The 23,552-nt window shown below is 55.2% G+C and overlaps 8 protein-coding genes across 8 annotated transcripts; 4 read left to right on the top strand and 4 right to left on the bottom strand.

Moving 5' to 3' along the window:
* Positions 1–4: 4 nt before the first annotated feature.
* Positions 5–2,298, bottom strand: F5Z01DRAFT_742922 (uncharacterized protein; the record flags this gene model as incomplete). Its single annotated transcript, XM_046266881.1, has 3 exons — positions 5–1,933; positions 1,984–2,118; positions 2,170–2,298. The coding sequence occupies 3 exons, from the start codon at positions 2,296–2,298 to the stop codon at positions 401–403; spliced, it is 1,797 nt and encodes a 598-aa protein (XP_046118930.1). The 3' UTR covers positions 5–400.
* Positions 2,299–5,618: 3,320 nt separating this feature from the next.
* On the top strand, positions 5,619–6,123 carry F5Z01DRAFT_673556 (uncharacterized protein; the record flags this gene model as incomplete). Its single annotated transcript, XM_046264949.1, has 3 exons — positions 5,619–5,702; positions 5,776–6,041; positions 6,096–6,123. The coding sequence occupies 3 exons, from the start codon at positions 5,619–5,621 to the stop codon at positions 6,121–6,123; spliced, it is 378 nt and encodes a 125-aa protein (XP_046118931.1).
* Positions 6,124–6,945: 822 nt separating this feature from the next.
* F5Z01DRAFT_673557 (ribosomal protein L35A) lies at positions 6,946–7,592 on the bottom strand (the record flags this gene model as incomplete). Its single annotated transcript, XM_046264950.1, has 4 exons — positions 6,946–7,144; positions 7,211–7,306; positions 7,456–7,465; positions 7,568–7,592. The coding sequence occupies 4 exons, from the start codon at positions 7,590–7,592 to the stop codon at positions 6,946–6,948; spliced, it is 330 nt and encodes a 109-aa protein (XP_046118932.1).
* A 548-nt stretch (positions 7,593–8,140) lies between these two features.
* Positions 8,141–10,075, top strand: F5Z01DRAFT_673558 (phosphoribosylaminoimidazole carboxylase; the record flags this gene model as incomplete). Its single annotated transcript, XM_046264951.1, has 3 exons — positions 8,141–8,975; positions 9,025–9,815; positions 9,869–10,075. The coding sequence occupies 3 exons, from the start codon at positions 8,141–8,143 to the stop codon at positions 10,073–10,075; spliced, it is 1,833 nt and encodes a 610-aa protein (XP_046118933.1).
* A 1,523-nt stretch (positions 10,076–11,598) lies between these two features.
* On the top strand, positions 11,599–13,356 carry F5Z01DRAFT_681064 (glucose-6-phosphate dehydrogenase; the record flags this gene model as incomplete). Its single annotated transcript, XM_046265650.1, has 5 exons — positions 11,599–11,667; positions 11,733–11,753; positions 11,825–12,169; positions 12,231–13,170; positions 13,217–13,356. The coding sequence occupies 5 exons, from the start codon at positions 11,599–11,601 to the stop codon at positions 13,354–13,356; spliced, it is 1,515 nt and encodes a 504-aa protein (XP_046118934.1).
* Positions 13,357–14,564: 1,208 nt separating this feature from the next.
* On the top strand, positions 14,565–17,983 carry F5Z01DRAFT_620918 (mediator of RNA polymerase II transcription subunit 14; the record flags this gene model as incomplete). Its single annotated transcript, XM_046261171.1, has 2 exons — positions 14,565–16,381; positions 16,429–17,983. The coding sequence occupies 2 exons, from the start codon at positions 14,565–14,567 to the stop codon at positions 17,981–17,983; spliced, it is 3,372 nt and encodes a 1,123-aa protein (XP_046118935.1).
* A 157-nt stretch (positions 17,984–18,140) lies between these two features.
* Positions 18,141–20,510, bottom strand: F5Z01DRAFT_653605 (uncharacterized protein). The gene is made up of 2 exons (XM_046263376.1): positions 19,770–20,510; positions 18,141–19,710 (listed from the first exon to the last, which is right to left on the bottom strand). The coding sequence occupies exons 1-2, from the start codon at positions 20,322–20,324 to the stop codon at positions 18,244–18,246; spliced, it is 2,022 nt and encodes a 673-aa protein (XP_046118936.1). The 5' UTR covers positions 20,325–20,510; the 3' UTR covers positions 18,141–18,243.
* Positions 20,511–22,754, bottom strand: F5Z01DRAFT_653608 (nuclear polyadenylated RNA-binding protein Nab2). The gene is made up of 2 exons (XM_046263377.1): positions 21,898–22,754; positions 20,511–21,839 (listed from the first exon to the last, which is right to left on the bottom strand). The coding sequence occupies exons 1-2, from the start codon at positions 22,272–22,274 to the stop codon at positions 20,786–20,788; spliced, it is 1,431 nt and encodes a 476-aa protein (XP_046118937.1). The 5' UTR covers positions 22,275–22,754; the 3' UTR covers positions 20,511–20,785.
* Positions 22,755–23,552: the final 798 nt, after the last annotated feature.

Consider the following 23,552-nt stretch of genomic DNA (forward strand, 5'->3'; position numbering starts at 1 on the left):
GACTGACCCACCTGCAAACCTGCAGTGACCTCAAGTTCTGCGCAGCAACCAGAAAGAGTTTCTTCCTCTTCAACAACGCAACACGGTCTCAACAATGACGCCTTTCAGCGCATTGCACGCCTGGCAATTCGATCCACACGACGCCAGGCTAGAGGCTCGAACGTTGCTAGACCGAATTCATAGCCGCTCGTTTGAGGGAGGCCGTACTCACTTACCAGTGACGGCTTCCTATGGTTTTATCGTGGCTACATGCACTCGCCCTACGAAATAATGTCAAATCGACTACGTGACGTGATGCCCATGTATACTTCTACACCTATTTTGATTGACACTACCAAATCTACGTGCTAATGATGCTGTGTAGCGCGCATCATGTTATCCTTCGCGTTCCTCAACTAGTCTAGGCCCTGGGAGGCAGGACGGTGGGCACTGGACCACGGGTGGTCGTCCTTGGCAGCTCAGGCACGGGGTTGGTAGGGAGGCAAGCGCACGCACTGCTGACCCTGGCGATGGGCTCGTTGCCCCTGTTCTCGGGGCAGGCCTTGACGGCGTAGTCCGGCAGGAGGCCCTCGTCCGTGTGGAGGCGTTGGGTGAAGCTGCCGCAAAAGTCCATGGATTCCTCGAGGCGCCCGTCAATGTGGCTGGCGCGCATGGCGCGGAGACAGTTGTCGGCGTTGCACTTGGGAGCCTGCGGGCACTCCTTGCTCGAGAGCTTCACGATGAAGGAGCCACGCTCAATCGTGTGGACGAGGATGAAGCCGGACTTGAAGGCGGCGTAGGAAGACCAGGAGCCCAGGAAGGCGACGGTGCCGCCACCCTCCAACTCATCGTCCTCGGGGTGGATGTCGAAGAAGCCGACCTCGCAGACGCTGTCGCCAGTGGGGTCCTCGATGACGCTGGTAATGTCGTACACGTTCAGGCCGTTGCCGTAGTTGGACTGGTACAGCAGACCGTCGACGACGTACTGGTTGTGGTCAATGGAGCGAGTCTTGCCAGCGAACGAACCAGTCCAGACAGGGTTCTCGAGGTCGCGGATGTCGATGATGTGTGTGGTGGGCAGACCCTGGCCAAGAGACTCGGGGCCCTCGCGGGCATCACGCTCATCGAACTCGTCGTCGAGGAAGAGGTACTCCTGCCACTTCTCGCTGTTGACGACACCCTGGTGTGAGTACTCGACACCAGGGTACTCGATTCGAGAGATGATGTTGGTGGTGTTGCCCTTCTTGTCGGTCACATCGTAGATGGTGACGGAGTCCTCGTTGTAACCGTAGCAGATGTCACGGCCGTAGTAGCGCTTGTCAGGGCCGCGGTACACGAGACACTCGGCGTCGTGGACGTAGCCGTCGCCGGCAGCACAGCCAGGGGAGTGCACGTTGGCGGGATCGTCAATGTCGAGGAAGATCAGACCACCGCGGCAGGGGAGGTCGTCACGAACACGAATGGTCTCGTTGCCGCCAACAGAGCCAACGGCGATGGCATAGTTGAGCTCCTGATTGACGACAACGTTGTGGGTGCGGCCGACGGGCAGGTAATCCCAGAAGGGAACGGGCTCACCGGTGGCGTCCTCCTTGTCAAGACCCCAGTGACCGGCCAGGTCCTCCTGGGCGAAGGTCTTGGGGTTGGCAGGGTCGAGATCAAGGACCTTCTTGAAGTCGAACAGCTGGATGCCGTGCTTGATGGCCTCGGAGCCAATGACAACGATGTCGCCAACAACACGGACCTCGCGCCAGTTGGAGCCGATGCTGTCGTACTGGGGGAGTCGGCCCAGGTAGACAAACTTGCCTTCCTTGCTGATCTCAGCGAATGCGGTGCCGTCGTACTGGCCAACAGCAACAAACTCGCGCCCATCAGCAGAAGTCCAACCCCAGGAGGATGATCCACGGCTGGCCGAGCTGCCGAGCTCAGCGTGGGACAGGAAGTGGTAGAGATCGACCTGGGACGAGTCAGCGCACTTGACAATGCTCATGTGGCGTTCAGACCTACATTGCTGCACCGGAAGGTGTTGCTAGGATCCCCGGGGATGGCCTCAGCAAAGCCGTTGACACAGGGCGTGTAGCCAAGTTCGGGATACCGCGACGAGTCCATGAGACCAGCAGCCTCCTCCTCGGCCCATTGCGACTGAAATCGTCAATAAGAAGCACCAGAATGGCGTCAAATGGGCCTAGTTACCATCTTGATGTCCATGATTTTGTGGTGGACACGACCAGACGCATAGTCCTCCTTGGAACCAGCACCGGCGGCGCTGCCCATGCCCACCAGGGCAGAGCCAACGAGGCTCACGGATGACAGACGGACCATGTTGACTTTGACGTTGCACCACAGCTCAAGGTCACAGGAGCAAATGTTAATGCAAAGGAGACCATCAGATCGGGTCACAGCCACGAGGCAGAGCTCGTTTTATACACGTCCTTACAGTATGTAAATGTGACCTATGCAGTCGTGCTGTTTTGTTTCGACCTTCTGCATCCAGTCACCGTTCTCTCTCGGCATCTGCAGCTGTGCTTATTGTTGGCCTGAGAAGACTCTAGAACACGTCCCCTCGGACCTTGGTCTTGGGGAGCTGACGAAGTCATGTCCATGGCGCTCACAACGGTCGAGCGGCATTGACCCGGCAGCGAATGGCGAGATAGGCTCAAGACGCCATCTGGTGTAAGCGGAGATCTCCAACGCTTGGCAATCCTGGGGTCAGCATGAGCTTGCAGAATTGGAAAGATCCCATTTGCCCGGAGAGCTTGGTTCCCCCTCGCACAGCCGACCACCTTCCTGAACCAGAAGGTGGTCAATTGCTTGGTTGTGATAAACTTGCATAAGAGGCGTGTCTTATTTCAACATGGCTGGCTTCGGCGAGTGGTACCTTGGAGAACTTCACTGCTAGCAGGCAGACATGAATAACGGGCCCAGATATTGGAGGCCGTTACAAGGACCAGGCTCTGTCATATTAGACTTCGTATATCCGAGTGTCCGTGGCCTCTTATGTCAGGCGACATCACTATTCTTATCAAAGCATAGTCGATGGCACGGAGGAGGAAAACGACCCTGCCGCAAGGCACTCGGCAGATATCTCATATTACACATTGCGGATTCCCTACGGAACTATTGATCGAGAGGTTCAACGTTAGTGTCTTTGGAGGACTTGTGTCTTGTACTCAGGGAACCACCGAGCTGCGTCTGGTTATTGGAAAATGCTGCTCAACAGAGGCCTGTAAGTACAGGGCACAGGAATGCTTCAAGTTGGGGAAGCCCAGACTGACAATGGTACAACAGAGTCGACATTAGAAGGCTTGGCAAGCAACGTCTGGCCCGAGTTTATTCCTCCAGCTTCATTTCATTCAAAGACCACTTTGAATGCCGCACGCCTCTTGCTTGGATTGTGGATTATGAAAACAAAAAACAAAAAAAACGATGACTTCTAATATTAAACAGACATTTTGGAAATAGGCGAGCAAAGTACAAGGTCGGCCTTCCTGTCCACCAGCACCGATTCTGGGCCCAACTTCCCCCAGGCTATTTTGGGTCCTTGTTATGGAGTCGTTAGCAATAGTTACTCGAGGTGGGAACAGAGCATAGATTGCGCTTCCAGTCTACATCAGGGGACTTGAAAAGCAGGTATATATGGACTGCGCTGTGAGTGACCTGACGATCAAATTCACGTACAGAAGCTAAGATTGAACGAAAGCGAGCATCATCCAAGTCCGCATGTGATGTTGTCACGAGATGGCCACGGGCAGCGTTGATCTAGACAAGTGTTTGATAGTATTTGGATGCGGATTTAGTCTACTTTTAATGGTTCACCGATTCCATAATCACGCGGTTTGGTCTCCCAGTGTCTTTAGTTGTCCCTGATGTCAAGCAGATGCGCATACGACAATCGGGGAAGCACTGCAGGCTTACCCTCACATGAGATTTCGACGACGGGCGCAGTAGGAATGCGGCCTATTAAATACAGACTCGCTGTATGCGACTGGATGAAGCATGGTAACGCGTGTTTCAGGGGGGGGGGGACAATCGATCCATCAATATTATGCGAATAGATCTTGACTCGACACTCGGCTCATGGTCAGTACCCAAAAGACTCCTCGTCTGAAAGAGTGAACATGTGCAATCACTGCGAGACCAAATTGGACGTACCTTCAAGTTGCCTGTGATTGTAAATGGCCTGTGCATCGGAATGGGCCAGGGACATGGAGCCTGGCATTGACGAGAGAGCTTCAGGCTAGATGCATCCGGACAGCCGATGATTCCCATCACATTTCAGGATAGCTGCGGTAAAGGCTGGGTCGATGGAGTGGAAATACATGGGGTCGGAGTACATGCATTGGGCGATGACATGGCCAACAAGCACTTAGAAGGGCTTACCCCTTATTTCTTTTGCGAAAGTACGAACTCAATCAGGGGTCAATCTTTATTTGTCTAATGCTTTTTTCGTAAGTGAGTTCCTTTTACACCTACTTCGGGCCTAGAATGTCTTATAGTCAACATCCTTGGTGATATAACTAGTATGTAGGCTTGGTGATGAGCACAACTGTTGCTTTGACGCTCGTGGACCAATGTCAGTGCCGCGGTAGAATATTCCACTCTGAAGGAATAACGTCAAAAATTGTTTGCCATATACTCCAATTGCTGACCTCTTTTTGGGCCTTGGAAGGCGAACATAAGCCATCTTTACCAGGGGGCAGGGCCGAGATCCGGTCCCAAGGCTTCCGGGTTGGTCGCGCATTATTAACTTCTGATACATCGATGAGACGAGCTACAGAGGAACAAAAATTGAGCCGTACTTGAAATAATCTCGTGACTCATACTTCAATTTACCGCTGAACGAGATTTCCTCAGCGAGGGTAGCCAAACGTGAGACGGACTTTAAGGCGCCAAGGGACTGAATCTGTAAATGTACGAGCAGTTCGGCACTCGCAGCCTGCAGGGCAGGGGCTGGCGTGTGTCATAGAGTCTCGATATCATATGTATCTGTATGATCAATCTTGGACTATTAATGATCTTACACTTCGTGAGGCGCCGTTTTGCATACTATTAGTACCTTACGCAAGTCCCACTGCTACGTATATTCCTTATCTACGGTCGGAGTAACTGTTCTAACATCTCGAGTCCAGTCCTCGAACTTCGTCAGCCGATCCCCACACATGACACTGCACTGGCATGGCACTGGCAGTTCGGCAAGTGGAACCCTGCATCAGCTGGGCGAAACCCCACTAAAGCCACTATCGATAAGGCCGACGACTCCCGAAAACGGCAGCCTAGCGCTGCCGCTTGAACTCCAGCCCAAAGGGCGTCCAGACATGGAGGTCAGTAGACGGGTAATTCGAAGGAAAATCTCTGGGGGTTTTGCCAAACGCTAGGGAATTCAAATAATTTACAGGATATTACGACAAGAAGGTACGATTTTGTCGAACTGTCATACAAGAAATTGATGCTCTCGTTAAACTAGCCTTCAGCCCAACATGCCAGTGCCGAACGTATCCACTCCTTAAAGCAGCAACGTCTCTGGTCGGTTGGTCCCTCCTTCCGCGTAACCTGCCACGCCAGAACGGTGACCCTTCTTTTCCTCTCCTGTGCTCCCCCAGCAATCGTCCGTTCTCTAATCTCTCAACTTTGTGCATACGAAAATGTCGGCTCAGGACTACTATCAAGGCGGCGGCGGCGGCCAGAATTACGGACCGCCCCAGGGCTACCCTCAGTCTCCTCAACCTGTGAGTCTTCTCGAAGGCCGCGCGGCCCCTGAGAATGCACCAAGCTACCAAGACCCGTTGCTGACCAGACCAGCCGTACGGAGGCCCGCCTCCCCAGGGACAGTATAACCAGTATGGACCTCCTCCAGGTAACTACGCGCCCGGATATCCCCCGCCTGGCCAGTACCAGCACGGCGGACCACCTGGAGGGTATGGCGGTCAGCCGCCCATGCAGTACCAGCAGCAACCACCCCCTGGATCCAAGGGCAGCGGTAATGCCAAGTCGCAGAGGAATTGTCTAGTCGCCTGCTTGGCAACGATGTGTTTCTGCTGCGCAGTGGAGGAATGCTGCGAGTGCTGGTGAGATGTTCGAAGTCGTTCTGATGGGCTTGGTTATGCTGACCAGTGATATAGCTGCGAGTGCTGCGAATGCTTCTGTTAAAAGATTGAGGAGCAAGACTTAGGTTTCGAAGGCAGCGTGATTGGCATGCAATGTGGTTGGCTATATACTAATCGGGCGAATTGGGCGATGCACAAGGATAATGATTCCGACAAGTCGATGCTGGACAGCACTTTCATTTATTTGTCACGGGGGGAGAGAAGCGATTGATCAATTCGACATCAGTTCAATACCTACTTGGAGGCACAATAAGAGAACTTGAGAGATGGCGAGCACACTGCATGGAACATTAGAAGTCGATGACGCGCGAGTAAGATGTGATGCTGCTGCTGGCCAGACGGAATGGCTCTACATTGCCTCGCGAATACACGTAAGGTAGTCACACACACACAGAGCGCACTGGATATCAATGGTGATGTCTTATACCCAAGCAATGCAAAATGCAACCATTTACGCCCGCAGCTTCACCGGAGTGTTCACCAAGCATCTTGTGGGAGAATCATGTCTCATTCCTTGTTTTTGGTAGTTCGCATCCATCCTCATCATCTGACGACTGCCCCCATCCCCTTGTACGCAATCCCGGCGAAGTCGAACGAGTCAAGACACTGCCATCAATGATCACAGCCAGCCTTCAAAGAGTATGCGGTGGACACCTGACGGCCGAGTCAACGCTCGCCCTGCCCGATCAACAGCCTTGGTTTCGTATCGTGGGTTGGAATTTTGACGTCTTGTGTTTTGAATTGAATGCCTCTTGTCACAAAAGCAAGGCCATCTTCTTTACCCTCGCCTCGACCGATGCAGCCAAATGAATACCGTCCGCACTACCAACTCCAGCCCGGTTGGGGCTTTTGCAAAACCCATTGTTTATATCGAAGAGGGGTACAACATGACGCGGACCGAAGCACCGAAAGACTTAGAGGGAAGGGGGTTGGCGAAGCGGGCACGGACGACGCCAGAGTTGCCGTGCGGCCGGGTGACCTTGCCCCAGATGACACGGTGCTTGGAGCCGCGGACCTCCTTGTGCGCCTTGTAGATGTAGGCGATGCGCTTGCCGAGGTAGAAGCTGCAGAGCCTTGTTAGTCCCATTTCGTTTCTCCCGACTTCACATCGCTCGTCAGTGGTAACGTACTTGGCAGCCTCAGTGTTGTCAACACCCTCGATCTGGATCAGGCTGATGGCGGGCTTGGTGGTGTGACGCGAGCGCTTGTAGCTCAGGTGGCGTCCCCTATTGATCATCGTCAGCCCTTGTTCATTGAGGTCGTGCCCTTCTCAGTATCCTCCAAGCGGGTGTCGTAAAATGTCCAGTCGTGCACCGTCGGGTCGGCCGGTGATAGTCGCATCGTGAAGGCAGAAAAGGGAGCAGTGTGTACTCACTTGACGTAGACTGCATCATGTTAGCAAACTGTCCGAAGTAACAATCGCCATTGAGGCATCACGACCAATGTCGCGATATCTCATGTTTCGCGATGGGCAGGGATAGACTCACGGCGGTGGCCGGCTTCGGAAGGCATATTGTCGGTATTTTGGCTCTTGACCCGGGCTGAGGAACAAAAGCTGTGATGTGGTAACGTCTTAGCGAAAAGACCTCCCTGTTGTGTTAGTTTGCCGTGTCGTTAATTGTCGTGATGCTCAGCTGAGGACGAGTGGATGCGATTGTTGGTGTGCGGCGAGTAGCCCGAAAATTTGTGCCCTTCCCGTCACGTGTGCGCCATTAGGGCAGATTGGGTGAGTAAGCTGGGATGCTGTGGCTGAACTCGACGCACCAGCCACAGCTCAGGACCCCGCGGTCCCCACTACCGCTGGCGCGGCGGCGCGATGATGCTGCACTGCGTTCCTGACTTCGGGGAGAAATATTTTGGGGGACTACGTACATCTATATTCAATGAGAACTTGACTGGCAAACCAGGTCTTTCGCAACCTCAATTAGCCTTATTTTGGCTACATTCATTCCAATTGCAGGTGTTCAGTCAGTGTACCGACTGGATTTTGTATTAACAACCGGAACCAGAAGTCTAACCCTCTTAGATCAAAGAGTGACGACGATTGGGTCACCTCCAAGATGACGACCGCGCCTCTCAAAATCGGTCTGTTGGGCGGTGGACAGCTCGGACAGATGCTGTGTGAGGCTACGAACCCTGATGGTTTCGAAGTTGTCATTCTCGACGCTGAGGATGCACCTGCCAAGCGCATAAATGCCCACAAGGAGCATGTGACGGGCTCCTTCAAAGATGCCGCCAAGGTTCGGGAGTTGGCGGAAAAGTGCGATGTGTTGACGGTCGAGATCGAGCACGTCAACACTGAAGTGCTCGAGGAGGTCGCGACCAAGGGTGTGCGAAGTGCCTCTACGGGCGAAATGAGGACAGTACCTGTCCACCCGTCTTGGCGCACTCTGCGGCTCGTACAGGACAAGTATCTGCAGAAAGAACATTTCCACCAAAGAGGTGTGCCCATTGCGAGGCAAATGGCTCTGGATGGTGATCTGGACTCACTCAAAGCGGCTTACGAGGCGTTGGCATTCCCCTTCATGGTCAAGGCTAGGAAGGGATCATACGACGGTCGAGGCAACTTCAAGGTGAAGGGCCCTGAAGACTTTGCCGCTGCCATAGACGCACTCAAGGGGTTGCCGCTCTATGCCGAGAAATGGGTACCCTTTGTCATGGAGCTGGCTGTCATGGTGATCCGGACTGAGGACGACGAGGGCAATCTTCAAGGCGTCCACTCATACCCGGTGGTAGAGACAATCCACGAGGATGATGTCTGCAAGACAGTGATTATGCCACCACGCAAAGTAGGTGTAGATGTCTGTGCAAAGGCGCGTCGAGTCGCCGAGGAGGTCATATCAAGCCTATGGGGCAGAGGCGTGTTTGCAGTAGAGATGTTCTTGTTGGAGGATGGTGAGTATTGCGCAGACGGCATATTTGCATACATGGCTAATTTCTTCAGGGACAATCATGGTGAACGAGGTTGCCCCCCGGCCACACAACTCTGGCCACTACACCATTGAGGCTGTTCCCAACCTTTCCCAGTACAAGGCGCAAGCGCATGCGATCATGGGCTACATCCCTCCTCAACTCAAGATTGAGCCGGCGGTTTCCAAAGCCATCATGCTGAACATTCTCGGGGGCGCCCTCCCGGACTCTCACGACCGCCTCGTCCACCTTGCACGAACAGCGTACATCGAGGGTGTGAACATTTACCTGCACCTGTACGGTAAAGCGTCCAAGCCAGGTCGTAAAATTGGTCACATCACATTCACTTCATCCGCCGATGTGGACCTCGAGCAGACCATTGCGCCTTTCATCAACGAGGTCGACAAGATGCGTCTCGACCGCATCAACACGTCTTCAACGACCATGAGACCCTCTGCCGGTCCCTCAGAGCCAAAGGGACCCGAGGTCAAGTCGTCACGCAACGCCAAATCACCGCTTGTCGTTGTGACCATGGGTTCCGATTCGGATCTCGGAGTCTTGTCTGCAGGCTTGGACATCCTTGAGAAGTTTGGCGTACCATACGACTGCACAATCACGTCAGCACATCGGACTCCGGCGCGGATGACTGAGCTGGCACATGGTGCCGCTGGAAAGGGAGTCAAGGTTCTCATCGCAGCGGCTGGAGGTGCTGCTCATCTTCCTGGCATGCTGGCTTCTGAGACCACCGTGCCTGTCATTGGCGTGCCGATCAAAGCTACTCATCTTGATGGCAACGACAGTCTCCTGAGCATTGTTCAAATGCCTGTAAGTAATGCGAACCATCTTTTGACCAACAGAAGCTGACATAGCACCCACAGCGAGGCATCCCCGTTGCTACTGTCGGAATTAATAACTCCACCAATGCGGCTCTGCTTGCCGTCCGCATTCTAGGCTCGTACTACCCCGAGTACCAAGAGAAAATGGCCAAACATCAGGAGACGATGAAGGTGGAAGTCGAAGACAAGGCGGCCAAACTTGAGGATGTCGGATATCAGACATACTTGGCGGAGAAGGCGAAGAAATAGAGGATGATACCCTGCGTCATGGAATAAACAGGCACAGCAAAGAGATTCACCGAGAGTTGTGCTCATTGACATGTTACGCTTGCTTGGGCCCATGAGTCTCGCGGCTACACAGAAAACTCATCGTGCTGCTCGTAGCTAGGTACTCGACTGATTGTCTTACTTTGTTAAGTCGACCGCACTATCAGGACCAACATTGCTGCACAAGATACTGTGTCCCAGCCGATGAACCAGCAGGCGACCGATCTCTTTATGGTAATAGCGTGGGAGGACTGGGACCAGCGCGTATCAACAAATACCGCAGCAACAAGAGCAAAAGGCGGGCGGGCAGCACGTTGTCGGTTGGGGAGCTTTGCCGGCGCATTGTCCATCATCCTACAGGCTACGAGCCTTATGACTGGACCGGCAAAATTGATGGCGACCTAAGCTGACCCTTCGGTGGGTGACTTTGAATTTCCGCGTGGAGGACGGAGTAGCATCATTACAAAGCAGTTAGATAAGGCCGGTATCTGCATGAGCCAAGGACTGTCATTACATGACTTGGTGAATGAGGGGCACCTACGAACCTACGAGGAGTCTAGGAGAGGCAATGAGTGAAATCCGTTGCAGTATCCGCGATTCCGCTGCGTCATTGTCATCAGCCCGCTCAGTGCTCACCGAGACTTCCGGCTACAAGGCAGGCGATAACGTGTTAAATCTTGCGGGTAATTCACTCTAATAAAGTGACCACACAATCAATGAATCGCTCTGATGAATCTGACGCGCCAACAGGTCGTCCTGCACCATGTCGAGGCGATCGGCTGGCTTGGTGGACTGAGCTGGATCGGCTCGGGGTTCAGGCGCCTCAGGATTAACGCAAGAGAGAAAGCCGCTTGACCCACTGCGAAGCGGCAGGGGACGGCTCTCGTTGGACAATGTCGCGACAGCGACGTAACTTGGGAGGTCGCAGGACGAATGGTAAGCCGATTGCGGGCTTTACGCACGTAACTTATTAGGCGAGAGACATGAAGGCGCGTGGAATAATATGTGGAATGTACTTAGAGGCTCATGGATGTGGATGCTTGCTGCCAGGCAGCTGGGGCCACTAGCAACCGCTGGCTCCATTCGTTCGTGTCCAGCAGTGCCAGTGCCCTGCACCCTGGGTCCAGTCCTGGCGCAACTCCTTCGTCATAAAACTTGAAGTCATCATCCAGTCCAGTCTCCAACAGCGACTCCTCCCAGAACTCCAGCAACCTCAACACCACCTCCGTCCAGTCTGTCCCCCGTTTCTCACCAGCTCGACGCCTACTCTCTCGAGTCTGCTAGACAACTTTTCTTCATCCAGTTTCAGTCCTGAACGGTCGTCGTCATGGAGCAGAGCCCAGCATCGTACGTGCCCTCCGCCCGCGAACCCCCACCATCCATAGTGCTTTTGCGAGGGGCAACTGGCGACAGACAGATAGCTCCAACCTCCCGTCATCCCCGCGAGCATCGCCAACAGCACCTTTCAGCGCAAACATGCTAACCACAGCCGTGCCAACAGGACCATGGAGCTCAAGGACAACACAGTTATTGTGGTCCTTGGTGCCTCAGGCGACTTGGCCAAGAAGAAGACTGTGAGTCTGCAGCACCACCCATCCGTCTGCTCACTATGTCATCGTGCTAACCGTGCTGCCAACAGTACCCCGCGCTCTTCGGCCTTGTGAGTTGTTGCTCTTGTTGCATTGCACAACGTCGTCCGGACCGAACGAAGAGGACTAATGCGATGCGCAGTACCGCAATCAATTCCTGCCCAAAGATGTCAAAATCGTTGGATATGCCCGCACCAAAATGGACCACGAGGAGTATTTGCGCCGGATCAAGTCGTACATGAAGACACCTACCAAGGAGATTGAGCAGCAATTGGAGGACTTCTGCGGCCTTTGCACCTACATCTCAGGCCAGTACGACAAGGATGAGTCTTTCCAGACTCTCAACGATCACCTCGAGAAGCTCGAGGAGGGCCGCTCCGAGACCAACCGTGTCTTTTACATGGCGCTGCCTCCCAGTGTCTTCACAATCGTATCGCAGCACCTGAAGAAGAACTGCTATCCCTCCAAGGGCATTGCTCGTGTCGTCGTAAGTGGGACCAGCGGTAGAGCTTGACTCGGAAGCACAAGTCACTGACGTGAATGTACAGGTCGAGAAGCCCTTTGGCAAGGATCTGGCTAGCTCGCGTGAACTCCAGAAATCGCTTGAGCCCGACTGGAAAGAGGACGAGCTTTTCCGCATTGATCACTACCTTGGCAAGGAGATGGTGAAGAACATTCTCATCCTCCGCTTTGGCAACTCATTCCTGGGCGCCACTTGGAACCGTCAGCACATCGACAACGTCCAGATCACATTCAAGGAGCCCTTTGGCACCGAGGGTCGCGGTGGCTATTTCGACGAGTTTGGTATCATCCGAGACGTCATGCAGAACCACTTGCTGCAGGTGCTGACCCTCTTGACGATGGAGCGTCCCATCTCATTCAACTCGGAGGATATCCGCGACGAGAAGGTTCGCGTTCTCCGCCACATGCCCGCCATCGAGCCCAAGAATGTCATTATCGGCCAGTACGGCAAATCGCTCGACGGGAGCAAGCCCTCGTACAAGGAAGACGACACCGTTCCCCAGGACTCGCGATGCCCGACCTTCTGCGCTCTCGTTGCCTACATTAAAAATGAGCGCTGGGACGGCGTGCCTTTCATCATGAAGGCTGGCAAGGCTCTCAACGAGCAAAAGACGGAGATCCGGATCCAGTTCAAGGACGTCACATCGGGTATTTTCAAGGACATTCCCCGTAACGAGCTCGTCATGCGCATCCAGCCCAACGAGAGTGTCTACATCAAGATGAACTCGAAACTCCCCGGCCTCAGCATGCAGACCGTTGTCACCGAGCTGGACTTGACATACCGCCGCCGTTTCTCTGACCTCAAGATCCCCGAGGCTTACGAGTCGCTGGTCCTTGACTGTCTCAAGGGTGACCACTCCAACTTTGTCCGTGACGATGAGCTTGATGCCAGCTGGCGCATCTTCACACCCTTGCTGCACTACCTGGATGACAACAAGGAGATTGTCCCCATGGAGTACCCCTATGGTAAGTCTGTCGACAAGCGACGCAAGTCAAACGCTAACATGCGCAGGATCTCGTGGCCCTGCAGTGTTGGACGACTTCACTTCATCTTACGGTTACAAGTTCAGCGATGCCAGTGGTTACCAGTGGCCCACCTCGACTACTCAGCAGCAGAACAACAACAACAACGGCAGCGGCAACAAGTTGTAAGTCGTCACATCGGTGCGCTACTGAACGGTAGTGTGCGTTCATTGGCCTCGAATCGCATCGGCTGCGGACAGTCCCCCAGTCGAGCATCGAGCATGTGGAGAAGCGCGCCATGTTAGATCTTATCACGGGTGCCTGAGTATAAAAGAATTGTGGCTGGAATTGATATACATTGGGAGGCCATGTTACCATGATGCGCGAGCAGGTTGTCCGAGAATATGCTGTCCTGGACTCGGATTGGGATAATGCGGTGCGAGTACGCTTGTGCTCAACCTCACATACTGAGCCACGGTCGCCAGCGAGGTAGTGTTAGCAAATCTACAAGTGAAATCCTCAACCAAATCGTTTCACTCACTGGCAAGATGACTTTTAATAAACCTCAGACGGCTTATGATACGATCCTACCTAATCGATCGTCTGCAGCTGTGGCTGACGGACCCACATACACCGCCTTGAGCCTGAGCCTATTATAGTCTGAGCTTTTTAGCACCCGCCTTCTGTGGCTCAGGCGCAAGTGGCCGCTCTTTGTCGAGACTAGCGAGGCAATCCAATCCGCAAGGTGAGGTAGGTAGCAAGGGCAGTCAAGTCACTCCTGCAACTTTCGACCATCTCATATTCACCAACAACCGCAACCGCTACTTTCACTCTCCTCCTTTGCTTCTTCTTCTCCACCCTGCCCATTACTCACCATCTATTCCACAATCACTCACTACACCGCTAGCATCAAACGTCCTTCCGCTTTCCCAACGGCCACCGAACCGAGGCCTGAACCGAGATATTCCCCGGTCGCGTCTTGCGGATCGCAATCGTCATTCTTCAAGGCAGCGGAGAGAACGCTCTCCTGAGCCCGTCCACTAGACGCGAATCACACGAGAAGAAGAAACCCAGTTTCTGAACCACCCGATCCCACTGTCGAGCGCAGGGGCTGGCAGATTTTTCTTCTTCTTCCTTTGACCTTTGCGCGATAGCGACCGTTTGTCGCACTCGCGTCTGCCTTTCCACCGACTGTCGCCCAGAAGTCGACTCAACGACAACACGCGCTGTCTTGACATCCGATCTACCGAAGCACGACCGCCCCTGTTCTTTCTCCATGATTGGCAGGGGTCAAGTCATAGCACGACGAGTTGCGCCGTAAGGTGCCGGAGAGGGTGTGAACGAAAACATTTCCGGCGGGCAGTTTTGTCCACCGCGTGATGGCAGCTGCCGTCGATATGGACAATGGCATTCAGAATGGCGCGCGCACCGACCATGATCGGAATTCAAGTCCGAACGGTGTCAACGGCATAGTGAAAGCGCCGACAGAGAAAGATGTCGCTGCTGAGGAAGCAGGACAAGGCAAGGCGAAGGAACAAGGGTCAGAGGAGCCTGCAAATGATGCGCAACCAGCGAGGATGAACGACCTGCCTGAAGAGATTGCGCATATCACCGAGGGGTTCATCCCTTTATCTATGCTATTGACACGCCTGGCGCAGCGATCGCACAACGAGCTGCAGCATGGCATCACGACTTTTGCCGATATGCCTCAGGACAACTACACGAAACACAAGGCGATCTTGGAATTCGCGCAGGAGCAGCATGAGCGATGGGTCAAAGCACTCGTCATCACGGACTGGAGTAAAAAGGCTGAGGTGGTCAGCAAACTGATCGATCTGCGTGCTCACATGAATCACCAGCAATTTCTCTACGACTCTGCGCTGGATGAAGTTGTCAACCTGAAGAGGAATCTCGCCTTTGCTCGCATACCTAGCCCCGACTTGAAGACGGCACTCCAGGTGTTGTCCACGGGCTCAGCACCATGGATGCCCGACGTTGACTACATTGAGCCACCGCAACTTAGTCCCGAGGACCAGCTCAAGTGGCTCAACGAATTGAACACCCTTCTTTCACTGCGGCTGAACCTCGAGGAATTCGATCGGATCCCGGCACAGTTCAGAGATTACACCATCGCCTCGGGGAGGGTGACTTTCAAGGTGGAGGGGGAGTTCGAGGTGGACCTAACGGTTGCCGATGAGGATCCTGAGCGGCAGTTCTGGTTCATTGATTTCCGATTTGCATATCAGCCAGCCCCAGCGATTGTGCCGGAAACCATCCTGTCTCATCTAGAGGCCAATGTCAACACGGCGTTGAACAGGGAAGGCCTGCCTGGCTGTTATCAGTTCTTGCACGAATTCATCCTGACCTGCAAGATCAATGAGCTCAAGCGACAGGCGCTACTCCTGGAAAAGACAGCGTGGACCGGCACCCTCAAAGTCGAGCCACTACACAGGGCTTTGGCGATCCAGTACTGGTCCACGCGATTACCTCCCAAGTGCCCAAAGAGCTGGCTTCTGATTGCAGTCCACAGCGACAAGAAGGGGAAAGCCTCAACCGCAGCGACGTCCGCAAGCCACTTGGAGCTAAAGTGGTACCGGGATAACACCGAAGTGAAAAGCACCCAGATTGAGGCGAACTTCAAAGAACTAGAGGTTGAAACCCTTCTGAATTCCGTCATCAGAAGTCACATTGATTACATCCTCCAAGGTATCTACGACAAGACGTTGTCACTTCCGCGATACGCCAACCAGGAATGCCGTCTTGTGCGCGAGACCTCGCTCGATGATCCTCTCAGGTGCTCCTTGACGGCTCAGCTCACAGGCTCCATTGAGATGTCCCTGCACATTGAACCAAAGTCAGGTGTTGTCGCAATCAAGCCGCAGTCCAAATACACCATTGCGCAAGAGCACAAACTCAACACGCCCACCGGCCCCACGGAGTCGACGATCAACAACGGCAGCAGCGTCATTGCCAGTGGTTTTACTTGCCTTCAAGAAGTGCGTTGCAACGTCGTAGAAGATGAAATTGTCAGGCGATCGTCGCCTCTGGGTTGGCAGGCCATCCGACCTCCGCTGAAAGATGAAGAGATTCGCTCCATCGTCAAGATGCGTGAATGGTTACGCGCGATCTGGTTACGAAGAAGCGGTTGGCCCCAGCACTGGTACCTGGTAGCCGTCTTGAGCCAAGGCGGCGACGACTGGTGGCTGATTCGAGCGTGAGTCCATTGTCATACGCTGTCTGATCAAAACTAACCGTGTGTAGTAACTCGGAGGTCAAAGACCGCGTGCAGCACTACAAGATCAACATGCCCATGGGCACAGGAGCAGCCAATTTCTCCGAGCCATTCTGGAATCGTCTGACCCTGTTCACGACGGCGCTAATATCACAGTATATCGACATCCGAACGTTGCACGCTGCCGGCATCAAGCATCACGCGAGTGATAGGTCCAGCTTACCGGCGACAGCTGCCAGGCTACCAGCAATTGACTTGGCGCTGTCCGATATCTTCCCCGCAATAGTGTGTAACGTGGCTGAAACATCGGAGGATAAGGCTTCCATGAGCGACGTCGAACAGGATGCCACCCGGCAAGTAACAACCATGCCTCTCACACCAAGGCAGCCATGGGCGAAAGACGATGTGGTCATGAGGTTCATAACGGTTCAAGGGCGCGCGCAAGGGACCACCCTGGATCCCGAGGACAGCGAGCAGCAGCTGACCTGCGTTTCGGAAGCCATTATCAAGGTACACCATGCAGGCAAGCTTGGCCGCCTGAAGGGTCGGATAGACCAAAATACCTGGTACAGCCCCGCAAAAGGAGAATTCGCTTTGCAACTGAGATATCCTTTGGGCGAATCAGGGCTGCAGCAGTTAAAATCTCGCGTCACTGCCATCGACCGCTTCGTTTGCTTCCTGGAAGCACTCGGGCAATGTACGAAAACCATTGAGAACGAGCGGGTGACCATGCGGGGCGTTTCCTTCTTCTACGCAAACCCGACTGAGGGTCAACGCACTCAGAGGTGGCGCGTTGTGATGGACTTGTCCAAGGACCAAGTTGAAATTGCGCTTGCCGCGGGCAATCCTCACCTGCGCGTGCTGAACTATCTCCGGAAGTTGGTCAACATTGACGGGGGCATCAAGACTTTGATGATCTGGCTTCCGCAGTCCCTGCCAGTTTTCACGTCGCTCGAGAACATCAAAAACGCCTGGGATTCCATCCAGGAGAAGGGACAGGGCCGAGCTGCAATCTCTTGCAAAAACCTTGACTGGCTGTCCATCTCGTACACCATCATGGGCACCGACAGCAACGGCCAGCCGGTGAGCCGGCAACTGTCCTTTGAAGCGGTGGTCAAGTTGCGAAAGGACGGGCTCTGGTGGCACATCAACCGCGCCGGCCATTATCGGGCTGAGGACAGATTTGGCAAGGCGTTGGAACCTGTGTTTGGGCAAAGCAACGGGGACTGGATAGGGATGGGCACGAGTGCTGCCGGCAAAATCTCCCCGGGAGCCGCCATGCTGTTCGACAAGATTGACGAGGTTGTCAAGGGGCTTGTTGGCCACTTGCAGGGCGACGAAGGATTCGAGCCTCCGCCGCCGCCCCAAGTCCAGCAGCGACCGGTGCAAGAGCAGCGACAACAGCAACAATTACCACCGCAGCAGCCGCCGCCGCAGCAGCAGCAGCAACGGCAGAGCACACAGCCGGTGCCGCCGCAAGTGACGCCAGTGCCGATTCCGCAGGTGCCCCCCATGGGCAAGCCGCGCAAGCCGAGCCAGACGAAGACGGGGCGAGCTCCTGACCAGGCGATCGAAATAGGATGAGGTCACAGGGAATGGTGCGGCTCAGTACATACACGCATTTTGGACGTTACGACTCGCATCGAGAGGCGTTAAGGGGTTTACGATAGAGGCCCGGCCGCTTGAAAAGGACTGGGCGGCTCTTGTGGATTAATAGTCATGATACCTTTGAATGCAAGCATGTTGACGATTCGTCGTACGTTGGTACTACTACGTACAATGGTCCGTGGATACTCTCTAACTTGAGTAGTCTATGTCAGCGCCAACTTGAGTATAGTACATGTTTAATCCTTCCTTAACGAGGACAGTGTCTTTTCATCTGCTGGCCAGATTGTCTCTTGGCCGGGAGAGAATCCACTTGAATTTCGCAGGTACTCGGTCTTCTTCTTGTTGGCAGACTGGTGGGCGTTGTACAGTAGTATGGGACAAGAATCGGGGGTCTTGACAAACGAGGGCGACATGGCATGCTCGACGCCATACGCCTCCAGCCCATTGAGGTGGAAGGACTCAAAGGTGAGGTCAAAGGCCATATCGTAGCCGGCCCGGAGGGCGCCGGCCACGCCCGGCTTGGTGAAGGAGCCGCCAATGGGCGCGAGGCGATTCTTGAACTTGGCCTGCAGCGCCTGGTCGAGCTTTGTGATGCGCTCGGCGTGGCCGACGGTGTGCTGCGGCAGGCAGTCCTTGGCGAGGTTGGCCACGGCGTGGCACGGTGTGTCCTTGGGGATGCCCAGCTGGCGCTCGAGCAGGTTCTTGGCTTGCTGTATCGCCTCCTCCTCGGTGGGGATGGGGTGGCCCTCGTCAAAGTAGTGGCCGCCCATGAGGACGAAGAGCTTGGTCCCGCGCTCCGCGAGGCGTTCGCCATGCACCTCGACGCGGCCGGCGCCGACACCGACGCCGGAATCAAAGAACACGCCCAGGGCGCGCTCGGGGTTATCTTCTTGCGGGACAGTGTCGGGGATGAGATAGCCCAGCCCCTTCGGGATAATGTCCTCGTATGGGTACCAGATGTTGACCGTCATGACCGACACGGACGTAAAGTCCTCCAGAGGGAGGGTCTGCTTGGTCGCCTTGTGCAGCTGCTTGGCGGGGAGAGCGGATATGACCTTGTCGTAGGGCCTGGCGTTCTCGCGGTTGATGACGACCTTGTCAACCCTCTCGCGGTAGGCAATGTCGGTGGCCGGGGTGCCGAGCCTGAGCTCGACGTTGGGCATGGACTCGAGAGCATCGACCAACATGTGCGACAGCGTTTCCATGCCGTGCTGCTCAAAGGACACCATGCTGCTGTTGTCGACGCAGGTCAGCGACATGAGATGCATTTGGTCCATCTCCGACTCCACCCTCTGCCAGAGCCGGAACTCGTTGGCAGGGACGAACGTGAGGTCGTCGTCGCGACTCATGGGCGCCGGCCAGCCAAGCATGTGTGGTGCTACGCTCCAAGCACTCAGATTGTGGACACTGCCTCCCCACACGCCGTGCACAATGGCGGACATGAGCGTCTCGCTGAGGACCTTGGAGCCGTACCTGTCCTGGAGGAACTCGGCGATGGACATGTCCTTGCTAGGGTACGGCGTGCGCCTGACGAGATTCTTGAGCCAGCCGGTGATCAGCGGCAGAGCGACCTGACGCAAGACGGGGTTCTTGAGCGCGTCAATGATCGAGCAAGGCGGCGCCGCTGCCAGCTGACCATTGTGCAGTATCCATCGCGGTTGCGTCCCATCCAGTGGCGTGAGCGGTATACCAAAGTCGCTGAGCTACATCGGGGTAAGCCAAGAAAGTTATGGTAAGTAAGATAGGTAGGTGAGCCACTGACCAGCTGGTACAAGACGAACCTATCCATCCGCCCGCCCGTCTGGGCTGTCGACATGGAGCGCGGCCCTCGCTCAAAGAGCACTTGCGTCTTGACGCCTCCCACGTCGACGGGTGTCCTCTCCGAGCGCAGCCACCCTCCCCATCGCGAGGATGCCTCGTATACCGTGATCTGCGCCGGCTTCTCCAGTCGTTTCGCGAGAAAGTACGCCGTCGTGAGACCAGTCAATCCGCCCCCGACAACGGCAATATGGGGCGCCTCTGGCAAGTTGCTGGCCTTGGGCCCGCCGGCCTCCCGGTAATTGGCGTTGAAAAAGTCCACGTGGTGGTAGAAAGTACAGACCCCCGGTTTCGATGAATAGGATCGAGCATGCGAGCGTGCGAGCGTGGGAAGACGTGGAGTGATGGGTCGTCGTCGTATCGAGCGGACGTTCGACTGGGAGCTGGCGCGGGTCGCGAGACGACGCCCTGCGCGGTCGCATACGCAGTGCGGGCTTCTCAAGGCATGGCTGGAGATCCGTAAGGCCTCGCAATCAGCCCCGGCACGTACCAGGCTCATGGCGCGGCGTCAATGCGTGGAATGGTGTCGAGTGGTGGCTGGCTGAGTTGTAGAGGTTGGAATCGGACGCGGATTTGGAGTTCCTGTACGGAGCATCGCGGTACGTACCGCCACCATCCATGTCGATATGGCCGTCATCGTTCTGGTAATTTTTGAATCATTTTTTTATATATCAGTATCTTATGGTTCACAGAATTCACAGACGAGCGCAAGAGTGTTTGTAGTAGCGGAGGAGTATATGTATTGTCCGCTTGGCACTTTTGGCCATATATCTAAGCATACGCAGAATCCCCCGTAGAAAGCGAATGATACATACGCCCAAAGCGCCGCTCGGTTTGCCCAATTTTCTTCATGGCTCCAATCTTGTACACCTCACAGCCGGCTGGGCTCGCTGCACATTTGCCGGCATTATACATTTCCTCTTCTCATACACATCGTTACGGCCGGCCGGACCACCTAACTTAGGTGATGACCTCGGCGTCCTTAGCCCCAGAATCATCCTCCATCGCGTTGCCCTCGGGCTTGACGAGCTCAGGGTTCCCACCATCCTCCACAAACTTGCGATCGCTGACGTCCTTGTCGCCCCCGGGCGTCCACACCATGTCCTTGAAGCCGCCCTGCTGGCCCTCGTCGTGCTGAAAGGCGCACTTGGGGTTCTTGCAGGGGTTGAACTTGCACTTGGTCTTGACGTGTGTAAACTTGCAGTCGGCAGTCGTGCAGTCGGCCCCGTTGCGGCACAGGGGCATATTGGGGTGCCGGAACGGGCAGCGGTTGTTGCTGCAGTTGGGCCAGAACTTGCAGTCCTGCTCGCTCTGGTGGGCGAGCTTGGTGGCGGGCGAGGGGTGCCGGCCGACGCACTTGAAGTTCTTGCAGGCGGCCCCAAAGCTACACACGTCGGTCACGTCGATCTGGGCACCACGTGGCGCCGCCGGCGACTGGTGCGCAAACTTGCATTCTCGGTTCGTGCAGTTGAGGTTGTACTTGCAGACAGTCTCCTCGGGGTTGGGGGCTTCGCGCTTCTCGCCAGACATGTCGACGTCGCCGGCCTCGCCACCTTCGGCATTCGTCTGCTCGTGGGCATTGTGGTGGTGCTGTCCGTGGCCACCACGGCCGCGCCTGTTGCCGCGATCGAATTTGCCTCCGCGTCCGCGATGCCCTCCGCTGCTGTTGCTGTTGTTGTTCATGATTGTTTGTTGTAGCTGCATCATCATCTGGTTCTGCTGCTCGAGCAACGCGTAGACATCCATACCGGGCGCAGCGCCCATCATCATGTTGGGGCCGCCCATGCCTGTTGCCATGCCGTGCTGAATGTTGTTCATGCGGTTGTTGCCCCTGCCTCCGCGCATCGCGCCCCGTAGGCCGTTGCGCGAGTGGGTGTCGATGCCGCCACGACCCCGTACCCGGTGCAGCGCCTGGTCGCCTGTCCGATCCATGGCTTTCGATACGTGGCCGAGCATGCGCTTCTCCCGGCCGCCTCTGAGGTTTCCTTCTCGCAGGGCGCGCGGTCCAGTCGGACTAGGTCTTGTTAGCGACTTTGCATTCACGTCAGCGGGACAGCAGGGGGGTAACATACGCAGAGAAACCAGGGCCGTCGTTGGCTGCCATGTCCGTGTCCATCTCATTTGACGGCGCGCCGCCATTTGCAGCGTCCGCAGCGTTGTTGTCGGCGGGTTGCCCGTTGATTTGCGCATTCAGCTGTGCTAATTGCTCAAACAGCCAGCGCGCAAAGTCGTGCGACGTGGGATCTTCGGGTGGCAGATTGAGGAGCTCGCCTGATAGCTCGGCGGCGATCTGGTTCTGGTCCTTGCCATTGACAAGCATGAGGATGATGTATTCCGCGAGGGCAGAGTCGTTGCTGTCGCCGGCCCAGCCAACCTCCATGAGCTTGGGCTGGACGGCGGCGGTCAGCGCGTCCGCCAGCGGTGTGTTGAGGGCTACCTCGACAGGCATGGTCGCGGTGTCGGGTGCGTGGTATGGGTACAGTGTTCGGGTCGTGACACTAGGTGCCGTGGCGAGGCTGGTTTGGTCGACCGCGTCTGGCACGAGGGGGCGGCGATCGGGTGAGCGGGTGGACGATCGCGTGTAATGATCTGGGAAAGTCGCGCGTGTGCAGAGCTGGAAATATGTTCAATCGCTGCGTGCACTGTTCGGGGTATCAGGAGCGCTGTGGCAGGATCGCGTGTTGAGGTGGAGGTTTAGGGTGGTTGGCGAGATTTCTTATCCAGCATTTGGCTTTGTCAGGTTCGTCAATGGGGGTCCTATCTCAGGGTCACGTGACAGCCCGTCATCCCTCCTTTGACGCGTGCTTTGTCTCTTTCTGTCCATGCGATGACAAGGTGTTTCGCCTACATTGTGACTTTGTGAGCAGCACACAATCTGCACCCTGCATACCTGACCAGGAGAACGTCCCTGGATTCACAAGCAGATCAATTGTGGCCTTGTCTTCAATGATAGAGGAGGACCAAGCGTCCGCTGTCTGATGGTCACGTGCTTGGGATACCTCCTTAGTCAGCAGCCATGGTTCGCTCTAGCAGCTTCTCCACTTTCCATGTTTCTCCATCGAGCTAAGAATGACGGATCACAAAGTCAACGGGCCTCAAACTTCGAAGCTAAAAGTCAACCTGCAGTCCAATCACCAATGAGGCAGACTGCCTGTACGTGCTTCGAGGCGGCAGGCGGACGCGACCACAGCACCAGGCATGGGGGTTGGAGTTGAACCGGGATCCCGAAGACGATTGAACGTGGACGGTGGACGGTGGAAGCTGAGGCGTGCGTTTCTCCGCATTCTTCATCCCTCGGACGCAGCTAAACGGCCAGTTATGGTATAAACTGCCCGTGGCCGCTTTGCCTATTTCGGGTACCAAGTCGCCGTATGCTTCAGGGTCCGAAGCTCGAACACGATCACTTGTCGTTGATCACTCGTACGGTGGGTGACAGCCGTGGCCCATGGATGAATGAATCGATTCTTCTGCGTCCTTTCATGACGTCCATTCACTCAGCATATCGCCGAGCACCAAGCTGGAGTGCGTGTACGGCCTCGTAGCATGGCAGACAAAGCTTGCGGAACGATACGCGCGTTTGGTGCTCGTCAGATACTCAGATTCATATTACAACTTGTTGGAAAACGACGTATGTATGAATGATTCACCCCGCATGTCAAACTCACCATCTTAGATTCTTAGATCCAAATCAAGGCGCTTTGATTGGCAAGGCACAATACTAATTGGC

The sequence above is a fragment of the Emericellopsis atlantica genome (assembly GCF_019669845.1).
Source record: "Emericellopsis atlantica unplaced genomic scaffold F5Z01scaffold_11, whole genome shotgun sequence".
Lineage (NCBI taxonomy): Eukaryota > Fungi > Ascomycota > Sordariomycetes > Hypocreales > Bionectriaceae > Emericellopsis > Emericellopsis atlantica.